At 34.4% G+C, this 23,591-nt stretch overlaps 1 protein-coding gene across 1 annotated transcript in view; it reads left to right on the top strand.

Moving 5' to 3' along the window:
* The window catches only part of Calx (sodium/calcium exchanger 3), a 284,907-nt gene that overhangs the window by 179,862 nt on the left and 81,454 nt on the right, over nucleotides 1-23,591 (top strand). Inside the window, exon 4 of the mRNA XM_072532931.1 lies at nucleotides 4,887-5,032. Coding sequence (XP_072389032.1) covers nucleotides 4,887-5,032 — 146 coding nt within the window. The remainder of the gene's footprint in view (nucleotides 1-4,886; nucleotides 5,033-23,591) is intronic.

The raw sequence follows: 23,591 nt of genomic DNA, 5'->3' as shown, positions 1-23,591 counted from the left end.
TGATTTTTGTTATATATTTATTGCAGTCATGTCACTGCTTCTGTAGTTATTATGCAATAAATATTTACTAAGATTGTAGTATTAAACTAAACTTACGTACATAGAAATCGGTCAACTTTAAACTTTTGACTTAAACGGTAATTTTTTTAAATTAATTACTCGGATTAAAAAAGGAATATACTGTTTGAAAAATAATTTCATACGCTTTAAAATATGAGTATAAATTTGTCATGGATTGCTTATTATTTATATGCGTAGCAACCGATAAACATAGGAAAGTGTTTATTTCGATACACCAGTTCCAAAGTGTAACAAGTCAGAAATTATTAGTTACGAGAAAACAGGGAAAATCTATTCTCCAACATGTTTGTGTCAGATAATTTTATTATTTTGTTAATATAATAACGATCGACATATGTTTTAAGAGATACAAGCTAAACTATGATGTTATTAAAAAAGAAATATATGCATATATAATAAGTAATTTGAAGGTATTTGTCTAGTTGTTACACTTTGGAACTAAAGATTTTTCATATTTCATTGAAAGTTTAAATTAGGTATGTAATTTGTTTAAATAAAACAAAAAAAAACGTATGGTTCTATATTTATTAAATAAACTACAAAACCTTAATTTATTAATCTGATATGTTTTCTTCGTCTACCGCTGTGGAGACTACAGGAAGGCCGTGATAAAAATCTTAATATTCTCTTGGGATCGACCCAGAATTGCACAAGGAAATCAGGTCTTTTTTCTTTAAACGTGAAATACCTGGTGGATAGCTATAAACAGGGTTTAGCTTAATGTCTGCTCGCTGTCTTCTTGTTCTCCGATCAACATTTATACTGTCGAATTCTTTCTCAAAAAATGATTCCTGTATAAAATTGTGTAGGGAGCTGATTTTTTTACTTGAACAATATGCTCATATTGCTCATCACTCCATTTAATTGTTTTTCCGCTGTTATTGTTCATATAGTTATCTGTGTTTTTAACCAAAGCTTTAATATCCATGAAATTTTGAAATTCGTTAGTAATATAGGGTTTTCCATTTTTCTTTGTCAAATTTATTATAGGTGTTAGTTGTGAAGGCACATACAGTGGTCCTCCTTTCAGACCACTTTTTTTTCACGTTCTATAAGAGCATGCATTGCATCGCCCTCGTTCTGGATATGTCCTACCACAAAAAACATATTATGAGTAGTGCTTTCAATATGTGTATTTAGTACAATGTAGGAGCAAAGAGCACATATAAACTTATTTTTATTTTACCCTGTTCAATTATCTGACATGTTTTACCGTAACACGATCCCTAAAATATTTTAGCAAACAACTACCTATTTCGTTAACACCTCTACTAGCTACTCCTTTGTCCCATAGTATAATAGCAATGTCCTTGTTTATTATTTATATCGTAAATTGTGAAGCTATAACAGGCAAGCCTTCTTTTATAAAAAAAATCACTTCTCTCTTCATTTGGAACAACTTGAACTGCTTGCAAGTCAAAAACCATACTACAGTTGACTAATAAGACTTTTTAAATTATTTTCTTTTTCTAATCGACTTTGGTTCTTTTCATTAATGTGGGTATCAGAGATTTCCTGGTTTCTCAGCTTCTCTTCATTGGATAGATTTTTAAAATATTTACAGAAACGACATGCATATTTTTTTGGCTGAAGAAACGAAATATTATACTCAGTATTGAAAATAGTTTCATACAAATGCTTTTTAATAGGCTGACTTGTAAGTAGTAACCTTGTTTAACTTGTAGGATCCTTCATTTTGGCAAGCTAACCGTAAAATACACTCAGTTCTTGTTAGAAAATCACGTTTTTGATCTATTTTAGTCAAAATGTTCAAAATACTCAAAATTATGCAAATAACTTTGGAAGAACTCTTTGTCGAATGTATAAAATCATAAGTCACCTACGGAACTGTAATTGGCTATGTCAAGCTCGAAAAATCAACCAAGTCTAACCAATGTTGCCAATTTTGGAGTGTAAAATTTAGAAATGTTACGGTTTGGACCTGAAAAAATATATTGCTTAGGAAAAGAAACCAGTTACAAAATGAAACAACTCGAATTGTTACACTTGGGAATTAAAATAAGTATCATTTTATGGCAAAAATATGTGTGACATCTTCACAGAACGTTATTGTAAAGTTGTTACCCGTTGAAACTCGTAAATATTGGTTACTAAAGCACTTCCCAATACTTTACTCGAAGTCACTAAAATTCAGACTTCTTACTCTTTGGAACTGGTGTATCGATTGATGTTTATAACAATAATAAGAAATTTGTCAAAATATGTTTTTATTGCCTTATCAACAAAAAATTGCATATTGTTCGTTTGTCATAATTAATTAGTGTGTGTAAGTTTAATGGATACTACACCATGGTCACCTTAATGCCGTTTAAATGCAACAACAGCTCCGTGAAGTTACAGGAGTAGTTATTAGTAAGTGTACAGTAAGCATCATATCAGCAGATGGCAGAGTTAAGATAGATGTACAAAACCGAATAAGCCAAGGGAAAAAATGCATCCGAATACTGAATTCATTACTGTGGTCTAATAAAATAAAGATGCATACCAAACTTCGCGTATACAGAGCAATTGTAGAACCAATTACCACATATGGTGCCGAATGTTGGAAGATGACAAAGAATGAACGAGATAAAGTAGACGTTGTGGAAATGGATTATCTTAGAAGGTCATGTCGAGTATCGAGAATGGAAAGAATCAGGAATGAGGAAATACGAAACCGTACAGGAATTAGAGATACTCTTTCAGATAGAATACAAGGAAGGCAATTACAATGGTATGGTCACGTGATGAGAATGGAGGAGGAGCGGTGGCCAAAGAAAGCCTTAATGTATGTTCCGCCAGAAAGAAGGAAAAGGGGAAGACCACCAAATTCCTGGAGAAGAGAAATTACAAAAACAATGCAATCTAGAGGCTTAGAAGAGGGAGATTGGAGAGATAGGAAAAGATGGAGGCTGAAATGCGGGAAGCGGCAATCGCCGTTATATGATGATGATGGACAGTAAGATAAAGACTGGAGGAAATCAATCTGAATCCTCAAGTACCTGCGATTGGTCAGAAACTTACTGCAACTCATCGTCAAGCACGCCTGCGTTTTGCACAAGATCATCGGAACTGGACGTCGGAATATGAAGAAGTTCGTGTACCTCCGACAAATAAATGCCAGCGGGACCCAGGTCTACCTTTAACTAGGCACTAACCCCTACGAGCCGACAACATTTGGGGGTGGCGCGTTGCATGGAGCATCGCAGGGCTCCACCCTACCCGTAGTACCTGTGTTGCGCTACGAATACCCGTCCGTTATCCCGCGGGGCGGAAAGGTGAACGTAGGTAGAGGACTCGTAGACAAGTAGCCGCCGAGGAGCTCTCCTCTCCCACTCTTAAATTTACCATAGTGGGTACGTGCGCAACCCCACGCACGGGAAATGGGAAAAGGGTGCATAAGGGGCGCAGCTCGTTGAACATCACTTTGGTTCTGTGCGTTTCTAAAAACCCGACACCGTGAACGACGGTTCTCCACCTCCCATTCCTTCTTATTAATCGCCTCTTACGACAACCAAGGATAAATCGCCCCGGCTGTATTCTTATCTCCACGAGTCGGACGGCGGGACGCTGGAAAAATTGTTCTGTTCTCGGATGAGACCAGAATATGCATCTCTATGGTAAAGACCAAAGGGAAAGTGTACCAAAGACAAGGAGAGCAATTTGCAGAATAGTGCATTATAGAGCTTAGTCGTTATGGAGGTGGTTCCTGCATGATCCAGGGTGAAATTTCTATGGGGTTACGAACTTGTTTTGATTTGTAGTGGTATTCACAAGGAAGGAGGTTTAATGGGTGCTAGATACATCAAGGAGATTTTAACAATGCATGTGGTACCTTACGTTGACTACGTTGGAGATGAATTTATTTTTATGCAGGAAAATGCAAGGCCACATACCTCAAGAATCGTGCAAGATTACATTACCGAAGTCATCGAATGGCCAGCGTGCAGTCCAGACCTCAATTCCATAGAACATTTATGGGATGAGCCAGCGTGCAGTTCAGACCTTAATTTCTTAGAACATTTATGGGATGAGCTAAAATCCTATAAATGTTCTATGGAATTGAGGTCTGGACTGCACTCTGGTTATTCAATGACCTGAAAACCCAAAGTTTATTGTCGCAGTAGAAGAAGAGTGGCTTAACATCCCACAAAAACAATCGCGAACTTAATTAGATGTATGTCTAATCGTATGAGAAATGTTATTAATGGCAGACGAGGTCATACCCATTATTAAAACATTAACTGTTAAAATTTGAATTATGAAATATCCGTTTTGTATTAGCAATAAAAAAAGTTATTTTGATTGATGTAATAATTTTACAATGTTAAACATTAGACGTCAAAATGAATTTTCGTAAAGATATACTCATATTAATGCATATTAAATTATCTTTCAAACAGTATATCCCTTTTTTGATCCGAGTAATAGTTTCTGAAAAAATCAAAAGTCAAAAGTTTAAAGTGGGCCGATGTCTATGCTGAAAAGTTTATTTCATTGGCGTATAAGCCTCTTTGACTCTTTAAGTATCCTTTTATTTAAAAAGATTTGTTATCAAAAACAAATATAAGTACAAGTATACGTCCTTAAGTAGGTATTGAAAATAAAAAAGCAATTTTTTATGGTCAAATTTTATGTTTAGAAAGTGTAAAATTTATATATTTTATTTTTTATAAAAGCGATATATTATTATAAATCCATATTCAAATTTTTATAACTTTATAACTAGTAGCAGTTTTATTCAACGCTTCTGCTTGCCTTGTATACAATACATTGTCTAAAATATTAATAATGTTTTCCCTTAGATGAATTAGCCAGCTTAGCTGAGGAAGCAGAGAAAAAGAATCCCGAAGACAGAACAGAACGAGAGAAAATCGCTATAATGGGAAAGCCCCGATTGGGGGACATAACACGTGCTCAAATTAGGATCAAGGAGAGTAAGGAATTCAAGGTAAGAAACAAATATTGTTTATTACCTTCATTTAATCGTGTAATGGTTGCTTGCCATATTTTAACAGAGCCGTAATCTATAAAAATTTCAAATATCTTTTCAGTAACTTAGTAAGAAATACAATAATAAATTTATATAGAATAGTGAATATAACTAAAAGTATAGTATAGTAAAAGAAATATTTATTTTTATGTTTTATAAAATATATTTACAATAATTATCTCTCTTTTTCGCTTGAGTTTATAATTTATAATATTTTAAATATTGTTGTATATATATATTGAAAAACTCACCAAAAACTTCACTTCAAAAATTAAAAGGCCATTGTACGTTTTCTCTTTACTGGTCTTTCATGAGATAAATCTTTTATCACATAAAGTCTTTAAAAAAACCAAACCACCTAAGCACTTAAGAGTGCTTATCTAGTCTGAGACTGTAAGTTGACAGTACTCCAGGACAAAACATCCACAACACAGCTCGTCCCAATAGCTAATAGCAAATCTCGTAGATAAATAGGACCACAGAACAGGTGTGAATAAGGTCAAACCAAATAAACACCCACGCATCAATTGAGAACATGATATCGGAATTGCAGCTACGTCATTAACAGTAAATATGTATTTTAAGCATGATACATACTCACACACACTATATACAGTTGAGTCCATGGTTCTTTACCCGTACGTCATCATAAAAACAGAGTATTTAACATTTTTCAAAAATCTATCGACTGTCACTAAATATAAGCCCCCAACCACACCCCCCACAGCGGGGGGGGGGTTATTGTAGACTTGGATTTCTTATAAAAAAAATTAATAACTTTTATAAGGACCATTTTGATTTGTTGTTGGCCATTGTTAAAAAGGGCGCAATAATTGATAAAAAAAAACGATTTATCATGATACCCTAGGAAAATTATAGAAACAGTCTATATTATCGATAAATACACTTTTAAATGAAAAACTTAAAAATACGTTATTAATATTTAAAAAAGAAATCTATAGAATGGCACTAAACACGACTCCACACTCCCACCACCTGGAGGTCGGTCGGAGGACAACTTTAAAATCTTAAATAAAAAAATAAATATTTTTCCGATTTGCTATAGATGGCGATGTAATCACAGAAAATCATTTACAGATCAGAAGTCTGCCAACTAACTTTTATGGTACTGAAAACAGTTTTCAAGGATGTTTGGTAAAGTCAAAATCTGAAATAAAAGATGGGGGTTCCTATTAAAGATTTAAGAATTGCCCCTTCCCCAATCCCGTATTCTTCAATTTTTTATTTGGAAGTGCATTTCTCAAGATATTAAACTGTTTCGTTAGCATTCCTAGGGTATAAGGATCAATGGTTTTTTTTTTCGATTATAGCGCCATATACAGTAGGTTAAGTTTTAAATTAGATATACACCCTATTAATGGCAACACTGCGCGCCGTCGACTTTTAACGAATTACGACAGATAATACCTTCTTCTTCTTAACATGCCATACACCAAAGTGCGTAGGCGACTATCTCATTACTAGAATTCTGTTCTTGGCGGCGTGACACAGCTCGCCTGTATTGTGTATTACTGTCCATTCTTTAATATTTCTTAACCAGGATAATTGTTTGCGGCCGGCTCCTGTCCTACCTTCGATCTTCCCTTGTAGGATTAACTGTGGTATTTCATATTTTGCTTCTCTCAATATGTGCCCAAGGTAACCAATCTTTGTTACCCGTTTTTTAATTAATTCAAAGAGTTCTAACAAGGAAAAGACAGTTAAGATTTTATTTCACGTATATGGAGCTTGCGCATCCGTTTATACGTATTTCAGCCCAATAGGCATCATCAGAACGGCTTTCGCAAGCGCTCTGAACGTGAAATAATTCTTCTCTGTCTTAGGAAGCAACTATAACATGGCTTCGTATAGACGCAATGTAGCGACATCTGATAATAAAATTTGGTTTCGAAAATTAGTCTACGATTCAAAGAGTTCTCTTTCCACGCCGGCTCTCTTAAGGACGTCATCGTTTCGAACTCTATCGACCCAAGGTATGCGCATCATTCTTCTCAATGACCACATTTCAAATGCTTCAAGGTTGTTGATAGATGTTTTTTTCAAAGTCCACGTTTCCATGCCATAAAGCAAGATGGACCATATGTAGCCTTGGTCTATGGACTATACACAAATTTGTGCAACAATCGAGGTAGATTCAACACGTTCAAGAAGAAGCGTTGCTAGAAAATTAGATGTTAGCAATGTTACTGTAACTAAAGTATGGAAAAAGCACGGTTACAAGAATTTTAAATATTTGAAAACGCAGTAGCTTTATCCAGACAACTACTTTCGAAGAATGGAGTTGGAATTTTATTAAAAACATTTTATTCACTGATAAATCTTCTGTTTCGTTAGTAACTAGACACATTCCTTCCATTACGAGGTATTGGGCCCGAGAAAACCAGCTCAGAAGTGTTGTTTACTTAACTCAACGTCCTCAAAAAATGAACGTCTGGACTCGCATTTTAGAAGACCAAATAATAGGTCCATTTTTTATTGAGGACAACTTGAATAGTAGAGTATACCTCGATTTATTACAGAACCATATTTTTCCCGCTATTCTCAATCTTTCTGATGTAAATCTGGAGAATGTTTGGTTCCATCAAGACCGCTGTTTAGTTCACAACGCTCGAATAATTAGAGAGTACTTAAAAAAATACTTTATCGAATCAAGTTATCAGTGGAACAGACGATATTAAGTGGCCTGCGTGATATCCAGATCTTACACCCATGGACTTCTTTTTTTTTTTGGGACATTTAAAAAGCATCATCTACAATCATCCTGAGGCAAGAGCTCAAAATTTGGATGAATTAAATTTTAATTGAATAATAAAATTTAATATTTTTTATTTTTAATAAGAGTTTATTTTTTGTTTTATTTTCTTAACGATATGCACTTTTATTTTTAATTCAACCACAAATTCACAAAGTCAGTGAGTTTATGTTATAATGAAATGAACCGGGCATACGTAATGAAAACAAAAAATGACGGACGGAGGTGTATATTCCATGCATTGTTATGTGTTACTAAATGTTTTCCACGTTTTCTGTCTAGGTGTCGGACGGGATCGGAGAATTACAATTAAATACATCGGATAGGCAATGTGCCCGAGTTAGCGCTATATATAGTGAGCAATATCTAATCCACTTAACGTACGTTATCAACAATTCGAAAAAATGTATCGAATAAAAGTTATTTAATTTTGCATAAGGAACCCAAATCTGGGCATAAGATTCTAATCTGGATTTCTAATTCTCCCTCCCCGCTCTAGGGAGAAGCTGGGGATCATATTTGGTGTCATTACGTAGATTTTGAAAAAATATTGAAAACCTGTTTTTTAGTTTTTCGATTTGATTTTCGTTTCGCGAAATATTTGACCGTCCTGCTTCTTTTCACACACCTGATATAATTTATTACACGCGATAAAGTTTATTTTATCGTTAAAATTTTAAATATAGTAACCATTCAGTTTACTATCCTATACTGTGCTAAATACTAATTAATAATTAAGATTACTAAATAAATTTAAACATAAGTTTAAACAAGTTTTATGTATTAATATTTCAGGTGATGTTTGCGTTTGCATATTGGTGGAAAGTGAATAATAACTTTAATATAATAATAATAGTTTTAAATAACATTTTACATAACGTGCTGATACCCCATTTACCTACTATAATCAATATATTAAATAATATCAGATTATTTAATTTTTATCCATTAACAAAAATATAATATTATGATAAAAAAGTATGAATTTGATGGTAATACGACCATCACTCGCGACTGCTGTACATATTTTTTATCGAGAAACTCTATTTTTCTTATAATAATATGTTTTAATAATGACATAACGTTGATTATTGGGTAAACCTACATTATACATCGAGAAGACCCAAGTATTGCTTTTATGTTTTACCGGAACATGATCAGGTCGATTTTCGACTATAACTGTCATTTATTTGGATCAGCGGCCAAAACACATCTAACAAACTTGAAGTTCAGAAAAATAAATGCCTGAAATTATGCCTAGGTTATTTAAAATCCACTCCAGTCCAAATAATGGCAAATGAAGCGGTGGAACCTCCATTGCACTTACGCCGCCAATTTCTTTAGCGACAAATTTACAACCCAAATTATGTCCAAAAATTATAAATACCTTCAAGATCTTCATGAGCTATCTGTTTTAGACCTCACCCACAAGTACTAGAGAACTAAAAAATCTATGCCTTTGGCTATCTAAGTACGGTAAAATATAACGATATTCTCTATAAAAGCCAAATTCTGCCCTACTATGGTGAAATGGCAAAAACACTATTTTCTAGAAAGATTAAAATATGTTACTAAAACTCATATTTACTCCCAAATATGTCTGTCTCTTTCTCTTTCTTAACCATTTTCCATCCACTCCTGAATGTAGGTCTCTCCCAATTGCTTCCATCTTTCTCTATTTTGCGCCAATCTAATCCACTGTTTGCCTGCCACTGCTCTTATGTCATCTACCCATCTTTTTTGAGGTCTTCCCATGCTTCTTGTTGTCGTCCTTGGTCTCCATTCTAAAATTCTCCGTGTCCACATGTTGTCATTATATCGGGTTACGTGACCTGCCAGTATGTCTGCCCAATATGTCTGTCATAATTATTAAAGAAAAATGGACAAATTATCAGTACATATTTACTGATGTGTCAAAAGATGCAAGTGGAACGGGTTGTGCAATGTTCCACGAAAATAAAAATTACCATCACCAGTATAGCTTACCCAGTAAATGCTTAATATACGCAGAAGAAATGATGGCAGTAATGTTTGCTCTTCAGTATGTACTACTAAATCCGACTAGCAACTATGTAATATTTACTGACAGTAAAATGGTGGTCGACAGATTTAACAACATTCAAAACACATAAACCACATTGAACTGAAAATTCTTAAAGTTCTGTATGAAGCTATAAAATTAGGATTAAATGTAACAATTACATGGATCAAGGGCCATCCGGGAATAAAAGGCAATGCAATCGTTGATAATTTGGCTAAATCAGCATATATGCTCGGAGAAAAATTAAACAAAAATTTAATTCCAGCACCAGATATTGACATTGTTACTAGACAAAAACTTGAAAATAATTGGCATTTACATTACAGAAAATGTTATACTGGCTTAAACTTCTATCATTGTGTCCCTAGGATACCCTCAAGAAGATGGTTTTACACAAAATCTAATCGACATTTTATAAAGACCATTAATCGGCTGAGAGCAAATCATGCTCTTGCGCCATGTTACATGCATGGAATCGGCTTATCAAATACTCCCAATTGTACATGTGGTCAAATAGGCGATATAACACATATTATATTAGAATGTGATTTACAAATTAATAATGTAAACGAATTTTATAAGGAATGAATAAATTCTTCTTCAACACTTAATAAAGTGTTGTTTTCCAATAAATCTCAATCTTTTAATATTTTCAAATATTATATAAATTCTTCATTGCATTTACAAACATGCTAAAATATGTAAATACAAGTTGTAAATAGTGTATAGGCATAATCTGTTATTATGGTTTGAAAAAAAACAAAAAAAAAAGAATAAAAAACAAAATAAAAATATAACAAAACAAAATTTATGTATTAATAAAACTATTAGGTATATGTAATACTAACATTCTGATAACTAGAAAATTTTGATTACGAATCTGCAATAAATAATAATTAAAATTCAGTTGACTTTAACAACAAACAAAAACAAGTCTGGCTAATTGACTTCGCCAAAGCTATTTTTCAGAAAAAAAAAAATTATACATTACAAAAAATTAAATAAAAATCATTAAAACGTGTTTGTAACAAACTCACGATATAAGTACGATGATATTATATTCCGTACCATTCCGAAAACTTGTTAAGCAGCGCTGATTGACACAATAGACAAAATGTTATACAAAAAGATGTTGTAATAGATATCTTCGATTACTTAGTCTACTAGTAATAAAGTTATCAGAATTAAATGGCAAACCGGTCTTCATAAATGGTTTCGACTTTACCAAACCGATATACTTGGGATTTTGCACGCTTATATAGACATATAATAGCCTTATTATCAAGGTAATATAATGTTACGATCATTATTGTAAAAATTATTCAAATTTATTTAATACTGCAAAAAAATGTTTTTTGTAATTCTCCCAGCACACTGTTGATGAATTTAAACTTGTGAAAATTGTACACAATAGTATCACGATACAAAACTTGCTTAAAATATAATTTTAAAATGCTGTAGGCAAAAAAAACTACATTTTGGACTTTGGTCTTTGTTAAGTTAATAAAAAACTAAATCTAAGAGTATCTCGATACTTATTTCTAATCCGTAGATATTAAAAAGTTTCTAAAGTTTAAATTTCTTATTTCTATAAGGTTACGTTGTTTATAAAACGTGACATACTTGTAAATTTCGCCACTGAAATCTTTGCGGAAATGTTAGCTCAAAGATTAAGCCTTCCTCTTACACAAAAACTTTCTGACCTCGTTTTCGCTCTGCCCTTAATACCTATAAAAACTCGCTAAATCCTCCCGAAGCCTTTTGCTGCGTAATTGTGTTGTTTATAGCTTAAAGACACGTCACTAAAGACCTTCATGGTCCGCTCCTGGCAATGTTTCGAGCAGAGATACGACGGTGTGACTAAATGAAATTTCTCGACAAAATGCCTACATCTGGAAAATTTCATATGTGTGTGCGGAAATTGAATTTTTGTGAGATGCTAGTCTAAATTTAGGTTAACTTAGACAGTGAAGAAGGGACAAATCCGTTTATTAGCTCATCTCGATATCAATATGATATATATAGAGTCAGGATATATATATATATATATATATATATATATATATATATATATATATATATTTCTTTGTAGTACCAATTGACTTCTGGACGAAAAGTATTCCCATTTGGCATCCGTGAATATACACGGGCCACAATATACAGCGAATTCTGTTGCGGTACCAATTGGCATCAATCGCTGTTGCGGTTTCTTTGGCATCGATTGGCTTTGGACCTTTAGCATCCATTGGTTTATGACTCAAGTCGACAATAATACCTAAAGATTTCGGTGGAATTCTACCTGAGTCAATTCATCTGTTCAGTCATTGTAATATTTTGTTGTCGAAACGGATGTTTAAAAATTTAACTTGTTATAATCTTTATCTATAAATTGTAGGCAGGTAGTTATTGCTTTTTTCGAGATTAAATATTTTTCTTTTAAAATTATGACAGCTTCAAATTTGATTTAATTTGCTAAATACTTTTATTTTACATTTTTTAAGCTCAGTAATTTAAAAATGTTTTATCGTCTTTTAACAACTTCTAGTCTGATTATTCCCTGAGTAAAAGAGCTCTGTTGTAATGAATTATTTGGTATTACTAAAGAAATTCTGGTATAGTAGGATTAAATGTTAAAATTAAATGTTACAATGATTGTAACTTCATGTCTTGGGCTGTTACGTCGCATTATGGGCTATATGGGCTGTATTTTCTCGTTCTTGTTCGTATTTCTCTTCGATTTGCATTTTCGATGACACTTTCCAATATTTTAGCAAATTCAAAGTCCATGAAAAATACTTAGAAAGCAAACAAAAGTACTTATAAGAGTATACGACCATTTGATAACACTCACTGTGAAAATTTTTGCAAGTGAAGATGTTTAAGACAACAGGCACATTATTGCCGAACGCAAAGTGCACATAACTTTCTCCTTTATTTTTTGGTATCTGACTTCTTACAACTGTGTGTATTTTTCTTTCCTCTGCCCATACTTCTCGTACGTCACTGAATCTGGTTTGATGTGGTATTATATAATAATAGATGCACAATCAAAACGAACCAGATTCTTTTACATTAAAAAGAGATAAAATATTATGTCCATATACTATGAAAAGCAATAATTAAAAAAGAATCGTATTTTAACACATATTTGTTTTTCTTTAACCGTTTGTTAATAAATAATATATCAAAATTTATTCGACATAATGTATGTTTTATTTTAAGGCTGTAACATAAAAATAAGAATTACCTGTTATGAAGGCACTACATACGTAATTATTATCTGTACCTAACAAAAACCAATTTTATCAAAATCAACCTAGTTTGAAATATATGGAGTCTCGATTATATCTCATGGTTGTGTTTGCCCTACGTAGAAAAAAATAAAATAAAATTACTGAAATCTCTTGGGAATTGAAGTACTCAAGAATTGAAAAGATGTTGAAATTACTGTAACTTTGAAGAAGTTGAAAATCAAATGTTTAAAGGTACACTTCTTTTAAACAAAATTCAGAATCAGTATTTTATCTCTTAACTTCATTAGAAGTGAATAATAAAGAAGTTATATACATACAAAAGGTTTTTGTAAGAAACACAGTTGCAAACATATAATTTACAAAATTTCTTGGTCTCTCTTTTTAAAATGGCGATACATAGCTTTCAACGTAAACAAAGTTTTAGCAGTAGTGTCCACTTAATAGCTTCTAATGGTAATAGTGGGTTAGGGACAATTAAAACCTAGTTAATGTTTAAAATTTGCCAATGTTTTTACTTTATTTTAAGTCTTTATCAAGGCTATACATGGCACATACCTATAATGGTACATAAAATGATCCATTGTGACGTTTGGGTTCACCATTGGAAAGTTGTCCGTTCTGCTTTGGGGACTGTGTCCTCTGACTATAAAATATAAGCGAAAAATTGCAATACACTCTTAACTGCTCAACATATCAAGGTGTTATAGCAGGTGTTCCACGTGCAATGCTGCCATGTTCACATGTACAGCGTGGAAAACAAGAGTCATTTGCTGTCGGTTAAGGTTACCGAAAACCCAAGCAAAGCTTAACTTTTTGGATCAATAGCAAGAACTACTCCAGTGACTCCAATAGTGAACATGGCAGCATTGCACGCGGAACACCTGCTATAACACCTTGATGTGTTGAGCAGTTAAGAGTGTATTGCATTTATTCGCTTATACTAATTGAACATCTTTGGGATATGTTAGATAGATGTGTCCCGAGGCGCCCACATCCACCTCAAATCCTTCAACAACTAAAAGAAACTCTAATCGAAGAATGGGAAAATATAGGTACCTCAACAAGATATCGACAGGTTTATACGCAGCATGCCACGTAGATTTCAAGCACTAATTCGCGCTGGTGAAAAATACACACGATATTAAGAATCAATTTTTCTTCATATCCTTACGTTAGAGATGTGGAACAACTGCTTATTCCATTTCATTTGTTGTAGTGTTTTCAAGTTGTTATGATTATTTTCAAAATGGTATGTAGAAATGGTTTTAATTTATTAAATTTATTTGAACAAAACATGATTCCTTTATTCAGGTAATAAGATTTCTATATTATTAAAATTATTAAGACGCAAATATGTGTGAGGCAAAATTAATAACAAACTATGAACGAATAAATAAACGAAACACAAATATAGAGATATCAGCAGGAGTGGTGAGAAAAGCAAAGAATAGTAGAAGGCAGGAGAGTAATAATATCCCAGTTAAAGACAAAAAATGATCCAGAAATTGAAATTTCATAAGACACTTTAATAAAATATAGGTAGAAGAGCGAGCACTAAATCCTACATATCTGATCTACCCGAAAATGTATTACTTTGCTATACTATAAAATACTAGTTATGTTTGGATCAACAGAAACAACTACTCCGAGGGCTAATACCCCTACCGGCATTGAATTATACTATTGATCCTATAGTCGCAGAACAACACAACCCATCAAGTGTGAAACGCCAAACAGCTGTTTCGGTCCGCCAGACCTCATCAGTGACGCTTGGTTTCTCCATTGGAAAGTTGTTCGTTCTGCTTAAGGGTACAAGGTCCTCTGAATCTCAAATGTAGATGAGAATGCAATCCACTCTTAACTGATCAACATTTAATATGTCATCACAGGTGTTCCGTGTGCAATGCTGCCAGGTCACCCATGTACAGCTTGGAACAACAAGAGCCATTTGCTGATCGGTTTAGGTCACTGAAACCCAACCAATTATGTTTGGATCAACAGAAACAACTACTCCGAGGGCTAATACCCCTACCGGCATTGAATTATACTATTGATCCAATGGTCGCAGAACAACACAACCCATCAAGTGTGAAACGCCAAACAGCTGTTTCGGTCCGCCAGACCTTATCTGTGACGCTTGGCTTCTCAATTGGAAAGTTGTCCGTTCTGCTTAAGGGGACAAGGTCCTCTGAATCTCAAATGTAAATGAGAATGCAATCCACTCTTAACTGATCAACATTTAATATGTCATCACAGGTGTTCCGTGTGCAATGCCGCCAGGTCACCCATGTACAGCTTGGAACAACAAGAGCCATTTGCTGATCGGTTTAGGTCACCGAAACCCAATTAATTATATTTAGATCAACAGAAACAACTACTCAGAGGGCTAATACCCCTACCGGCATTGAATTATACTATTGATCCTATAGTCGCAGAACAACACAACCCATCAAGTGTGAAACGCCAAACAGCTGTTTCGGTCCGCCAGACCTGATCAGTGACGCTTGGCTTCTCCATTAAAAACTGTTCGTTCTGCTTAAGGGGACAAGGTCCTCTGAATCTCAAATGTAAATGAGAATGCAATCCACTCTTAACTGATCAACATTTAATATGTCATCACAGGTGTTCCGTGTGCAATGCTGCCAGGTCACCCATGTACAGCTTGGAACAACAAGAGCCATTTGCTGATCGGTTTAGGTCACCGAAACCCAACCAATTATGATTGGATCAACAGAAACAACTACTCCGTGGGCTAATACCCCTACCGGCATTGAATTATACTATTGATCCAATGGTCGCAGAAAAACACAACCCATCAAGTGTGAAACGCCAAACAGCTGTTTCGGTCCGCCAGACCTTATCTGTGACGCTTGGCTTCTCCATTGGAAAGTTGTCCGTTCTGCTTAAGGGGACAAGGTCCTCTGAATCTCAAATGTAAATGAGAATGCAATCCACTCTTAACTGATCAACATTTAATATGTCATCACAGGTGTTCCGTGTGCAATGCTGCTAGGTTACCTATGTGATCAGTTAAGAGTGGATTGCATTCTCATTTACATTTGAGATTCAGAGGACCTTGTCCCCTTAAGCAGAACGGACAACTTTCCAATGGAGAAGCCATGCGTCACTGATGAGGTCTGGCGGACCGAAACTGCTGTTTGGCGTTTCACACTTGATGGGTTGTGTTGATCTGCGACCATTGGATCAATAGTATAATTCAATGCCAGTAGGTGTATTACCCCTCGGAGTAGTGGTTTTTGTTGATCCAAACATAATTGGTTGGGTTTCGGTGACCTAAACCGATCAGCAAAGGGCTCTTGTTGTTCCAAGTTGTACATGGGTGACCTGGCAGCATTGCACACGGAACACCGGTGATGACATATTAAATGTTGATCAGTTAAGAATGGATTGCATTCTCATTTACATTTGAGATGCAGAGGACCTTGTCCCCTTAAGCAGAACGGACAACTTTCCAATGGAGAAGCCAAGCGTCACTGATGAGGTCTGGCGGACCGCAACAACTGTTTGGCGTTTCACAATTGATGGGTTGTGTTGTGCTGCGACCATTGGATCAATAGTATAATTCAATGCCGGTAGGGGTATTAGCCCTCGGAGTAGTTGTTTCTGTTGATCTAAACATAATTAATTGGGTTTCGGCGGCCTAAACCGATCAGCAAATGGCTCTTGTTGTTCCAAGCTGTACATGGGTGACCTGGCAGCATTGCACATGGAACACCTGTGATGACATATTAAATGTTGATCAGTTAAGAGTGGATTGCATTCTCATTTACATTTGAGATTCAGAGGACCTTGTCCCCTTAAGCAGAACGGACAACTTTCCAATGGAGAAGCCAAGCGTCACTGATAAGGTCTGGCGGACCGAAACAGCTGTTTGGCGTTTCACACTTGATGGGTTGTGTTGTTCTGCGACCATTGGATCAATAGTATAATTCAATGCCGGTAGGGGTATTAGCCCACGGAGTAGTTGTTTCTGTTGATCCAATCATAATTGGTTGGGTTTCGGTGACCTAAACCGATCAGCAAATGGCTCTTGTTGTTCCAAGCTGTACATGGGTGACCTGGCAGCATTGCACACGGAACACCTGTGATGACATATTAAATGTTGATCAGTTAAGAGTGGATTGCATTCTCATTTACATATAAAATACTAGCTTTTATCCTCGATTCGATTGTGATGGCGTCTTCTGCCGAGAAGTATCACTTGAAAATACAACTTTTTTTAATAAAATGTATCATCTGTGCTTATTTGTGTCCCTGTCAAAATTGCAAAAATAATCAATATGATCGGTTAAAAAGTTAAACAGGGAATGCGAAAAAAAAACAAGCCGACAAACACCTTACACTCACATTTATAATATTAGTTAATATTTTCACAGAAAAAAAGACAAAGCATAACCAGAGATAGATAAAAACTAAGCATCTTAACGAAAGGATCTTATTAACACAGCGCCAAACCACATTTTCAAAATTCACAACATTTTTAATGCATTTACAACCCCTAACATTAAATGCTTTTTAATACACAACGTTTTAGCAATGTGCTTCAAAAAATTATACACATGGCGCTGAGAAATAAGGTTATAAAACCTTTCAAAAAGAATAAAAGACTGCAGATAACAAGAAAGTAAGATAAAACCAATAATATATTGTAAATCCAAAAACTAAACAAAAAATATCCATTCTAAGAATTAAACTCAAACGCGAATCGACCAGATGTTACTCGAACCTTTATAAACCTGGAATCTAAGACAATCTAAGTGACTAACTGGCTTCCAAAATCGTATCACATCCTGTAGATGCCAATTGAACCGCTAAGCTGTAACGACATGAATATCGCTTCAACTCAATATACACAAATCGATGGTGGCGCTGCTTATTTTTTGCCTCGAACTACGATTTATTTACGAATCAAAAAACGGTCCAATTGGATTCCGGGTTCATATCGCGTAAAGAGCCTTATAATATCATCCACTATGCGTTTCTGATATTATTTTGAAGAGGTCAATTGGCATCCGAATACCGGATGCCAATTGACCAGCGGAAGCCAATTGAACCTACAACTTTACATGTGGGAAGTCAATTGTTACCGTAAATATATATATATATATATATATATATATATATATATATATATATATATATTATATAGGAATAGAATATTGCTATTTATTGTATCTTTAATAAAATCGAATTTTATTTAAATTTCATTATTTTTAACAGCAACAATATAAAAGTTTTAAAGCATTAGGAACAAATAGTTGAAATTATCACGGTAGATTGAATCGCTGCATTTCCGAACAGATTAGTTTTTTAAATCCGTAAAATAGTTTCGAAACACAATTCAGATAACTGGCCTAATCTGAGCCTTCTAAAAATTGCAAGGCATAGCCAGACGTTGATAAAAATGTTAATAGAGACATGGGGAATCTAAAATTTGCATTCCACGACATGTCTCCTTAACTACGCAGAAATCGTTAGCGAATTATTTTCTTGTACTCATACAGAGTAGATCCGAGTAAAATGAAACAACATCTTTATCAACGTCTGGCTATGCCTTGCAATTTTTAGAAGGCTCAGATTAAGGCAGTTATCTGAATTGTGTTTCGAAACTATTTTACGGATTTAATATCAGATGTCGCTATTGCGTCCGTTTCGAAGCCATTTTATTGTTGCTTCTTAAAGAGAGGAAAGATTAATTTTCACGTTGAAAACGCCTATGAATAACTGTTCTGATGAGCTTTATTAAAGCGAAATACGTATAAACAGATACATAGACGATTTGTACGTGAAATGAAATCTTGACTGTCTTTTTCATATTAGTTTTTTACTTTAAGAATTTATCTTAGAACATATAAATTATGTTTCTCAATATACTGTCTAAGATTAGTGCAATACCAATCAAACATTAAAACAGCATCAATATTTTTATAAATAAAAATCTTTAGGTAGTACGGGTATCTAACCAATAGAATAGAATATTCGAATAAGAAACTTATTCATCATTCCATGAGCAAACGATATATTAATGCTACTCAACTGCACTCATGATGTCAAAGTCATCTCTGTAGGACAGGTATAGAATTTTGACCTGAAAAAATGTATTTCTACTTATATCTGTTTTGTTTATAAAATAAAATGTTTCGTACTGATAATTATATTTTGAAAAAATTCTGCTCTTTTTCGTCCATCATTGAGAGTAAAACAGAATCAAAACTGATCACTGATCAAAGTTAGATTCTATTCATGATCTCACCGGATAAGTTCTTGGTACCTTTGAAATCGCTCTATGTCTTTGAGTCAATAACATGATAAGATATTGTTGACAAAACTCTAAGCGATAGACTGCATTTAATAATAAATTGATTGAAAAAAGAGCCGTGTTATTGTAGCTTCCAGCCATTACGGTATCATTCACCTATGCTTCGAATCAATCTCTAAGGGTATTTACTCTTAGTAGTTCTTTATACAGCGTCTATAATATTGTTGTCTTTTCTATGTGATGCAATTATTCTAGACATGAAGTACTCATTAATTATTCTGGGGACTGGAATTAAAAGTGGACCTGTTGCTATTGTCTGAGCTAAATAAAAAGATTACGGCCCAAGGAGGCTGGATCACGGACAAAAGGTAAGATGTAGTTTATATTATAAACAGAGAAGTAGAGGTGAAAAATTGCCAGCGAAAAAAGAGATTCCTAATCTTGGATCTCCCCTTATATCATACTAAGAGCGCCATTTCATGGGGAGCGCCCAAGGGACAAATGTGGAATGAGTTCATCCAGGTCCTAAATTTGGTAGTACTCAACAACGGTAAGGCGACCTTGGTCAGTGGAGAATGTCAGACATATTGACGTCACAATGGCAATGATACCAATAACTAGAGAGTTGGCAGATTGGGATGCCCTGGATGAAGAAATATTCACTCACCACAAGTACGTTTCCTTTAAAATTAGGGGAAACGAAACGTAACCTAATTAGGGGAAACCAAACCCTAACCTAAACCAAGAGAAGAAAGCAGGTCGAAATATCTTGACAAGAGAAGACTTCAAGAGGAAATCCAAAGGATGGGCGCCCGAAACTTCGAAGAGGGATACGAGAAAATAAAAGATACGAGAAAAGTGCAGTCCGTGGGACAGGAGAGTAAACGGTTGTCCCTACTGGTGAACGCAGAGAATTGAATTAATAAGAAAAGGCTAAAAAGAAAAGTTACGAGAGACATAAGGGGGCACTGCGCGATGTAGGGGAGGTAGAAAGACTAAAAGCCTTCAAGAAAGCTGGTGCGAGAAATAAACGACGAAAAACGAAGGTGTTGAAAACTTTCTGAAAATCTTAAAAGGGATATTTGGGGAGATGCCTACCGAAAAGTTGTGAAGTATTTTAAGAAGAAGGGACAGACACATTGGCCTTGGGAACATTTCTTTGGAATGTTCTTTAGAACGAGATTTTAGAAGCCGACCTGGGCATTGGTGTACAGGTAATAGCGTATGCGGATGACCCGGTGGTGCTGGTGGAGCACAACCAAAACTGCGGCGGAGAAGACTGAAGATATGATGCTCAAGAGTCCGAGGCCAAAGACCATAAATTTTTGGCATTGAAGGACTGAGAAGGATTATGCCCAATATGGAAGGACCAGGGATAGCCAAAAGGAGAATTTGAATGTAAGTAGTCCACTCTATTATACTCTATGCGACATCGGTATGGCAGCAAGTGCTTAACATTAAAAATATAGAAGAATGCCAGAAAACGCCTAAACAAAAGTACTGCTAAGGGTAGCATGTACATCCAGAACAACATCAACGGTGGCCGTACAAATGATCGTAGGGGTGTTACCCATGTACCTGATGGCGAAGGAAAGGGCGAAACTTATGGCAAGGAGAAGCAGAAGAAAATAGTAGCTAGAGAGTGTCAGAAAAAGTAGTTTGTGTCAGAGACACTAACTACTTTTTCACCCAATTCCTAACAGTGCACGGCTCCTTCAGGGCCTACCTAGAAGGAATTGGGAAGGTTGCGAATGGAAACTGCGCAGAATATGGAGTGTCTGATACGGCCGAGTACTGTGTATTCGAGTGCAGAATTTTCAATGATGGCAGAAATTAATTACACAGGAAGCTAAGTAGGATAAACGCAAAAACAACAATGCAGGTAGCAATGAGGGGAAAGACTGAATAGAATGCAATAGAAGGCAGTAACTCAAATTGTTAGAAAGAAGGAAATAATAGAGAGGAATCTACAGTAAAGGTAAGAAAGAGAGGTAGAGAGAGAAAGAAAAGACGGGCTCTTCATGTGATGCACTGTGGTCTGTAGAGGACCTACCGCGTTAGTAGTCCGGTTGTGGAGTGGCAGAGAGCTATGGGTGCATCTGTGACTACGACTCCTTTGTCACCCATTGCACCAACGTGGTCTCTGCATGCTCTTTTTCTAACTCTAGGCCATTTTATAACGTCTTGTATATTACACAGGGTTCTGATCCTCCTCTTCTCACTCTATTTCTAAGGGTTTTACCAGTAGTTTATCTTAGGGTCTTCATTTCTCTCGTTCTTAGTGGTTGCTTAGTAATGGTTGTTTCTGTTCTTATTTCTGTGGTGTAGATCATAATATGTCTTCACAAGTATTGTAAATTCGTGTAGCTAACCGCTGTTATCGCTTGTGTTTGTATTTCTTGTTTTAGATTTTAATTGCTTGTATTATTAGTACCTAGATATTTGAAAGATCTGATGACTTTTATAATAAATTGCTAACTTACATCTCCTTACATCTCCGTCTTAAGTCCTAGACTGCATTTTCTGAACACAGACAGTCATATTTAATTATTTTGCTACTATTTCATATCTGTATAGTGGTATCTGTACATTGTCTTCTGAAAAACCATAAGGTTTTCTATTGTTTCTGATAAAGAAATTCATCTGATTAATAATAAAGGTAGAGTCCAGCTGTAAATTAACACAAAACAAACGGTCACATTAAAGCATTGCCAACTTTCACTTGTTGTATCGTGGAACACATATCTTAATGCCGCCAATTCAATACACTGTCAATTTATCTTTTACCGAAAAAAAATTTTTGTAAAAAGTTTCACATTGTACCTAGCAATGAAGCTTTTAAAGTTTTACTGATGATGGTATAAAGTATACCGAAATATATTTGATTACTGAAAAAAAGAGTACACTTGGCTTTATTAATTCAGCTGCATACCCATTAATCCCTTCTTTTGTATCTGACTGTGATTATAAGTGTATATATATGTATATATACATATATATATATATATATATATATATATATATATATATATACATATATACATATATATATATATATATATATATAATTATATATATATATATATATATATATATATATATATATATATATATATATATATATATATATGTATATGTATATATGTGTGTGTGTGTCTGTAAATAATGTACGAACAGAAATTCATACCTCGTCATCAACCTGCCATTCTATTACGCTATTATTAGCTTGTCAGATAGAACTTTCTATGTATCGGTGTTTAATTAAAAACTTTTTGGTCTGTCAATGACTAGTGCAAACTGAATTAAACTAGTCCTGATAAATATTTGCAGATCAGTTCATGTAACATGAATGAATCACAGTGTTTAATAGGCGAAAAGATTTTTGAGATAAATTTCAGTAAAATTACATACCGATATTAAAGTCTCCACTATAAATCTGATTTTATTTCATATGCGTTTAGAAGTGTTTGTTAAAATGATAAATCTTAAATTTATTTATACTATTAGGATTAAAATTAAGCCAATTACATAAAGCACTTAAGAAGATTACAGCAGACGAAAATATTTAGTTTGCGAAGCTCTGTTGTAATTGTACAGCATTGTTATTACCTCTAAAAATAGCATGAGTTATTATGAAAATGGCCGCACACCAAATACTGTCTACGTTAAGGCCATAGCAAGCAATACCAACTATAGCTAGCAAGTACTAGACTTGTTGTTTACCACATCATTTTACTGTATAATGGTTAGAAGGTATAAACTTAGTGAGTTAAAATAAATAGCAAAGTTATGCTGAGCATAGATGACCCATAATAATCGCAAATAGCTTGATTATATACTGTAACTCAAGGTTCAAATTATTTACCCTGATTTATTTAAACCTTTTAAAAATATTATGATCTTACAACTTTGCCGGTTTTGCAATTTAATAATTACCGGTTCTTTATATTAAAAAAATAATTCTAGCAAGTTCCGGGAAATTTTGCACATCACCATTTCATTCTGATCTTCAATATTGTTCAGTGCCTTTGATGCCCTACAGTATTTTATATTAAAAATGTCTTTTTTATCAAAAAAAAATATTCCTAGCGAAGTCTGGGAAATTCTGGACAGCACGATTTCATTTTGATCTTTGCGATTATTTAGTGCGTGTCGATGAATTCTCAAAT

The sequence above is a fragment of the Diabrotica undecimpunctata genome, chromosome 5, assembly GCF_040954645.1.
Source record: "Diabrotica undecimpunctata isolate CICGRU chromosome 5, icDiaUnde3, whole genome shotgun sequence".
Classification (NCBI taxonomy): domain Eukaryota; kingdom Metazoa; phylum Arthropoda; class Insecta; order Coleoptera; family Chrysomelidae; genus Diabrotica; species Diabrotica undecimpunctata.
Note: the sequence above shows the minus strand (reverse complement) of the source record. Positions and strands in the feature narration are given on the sequence as shown.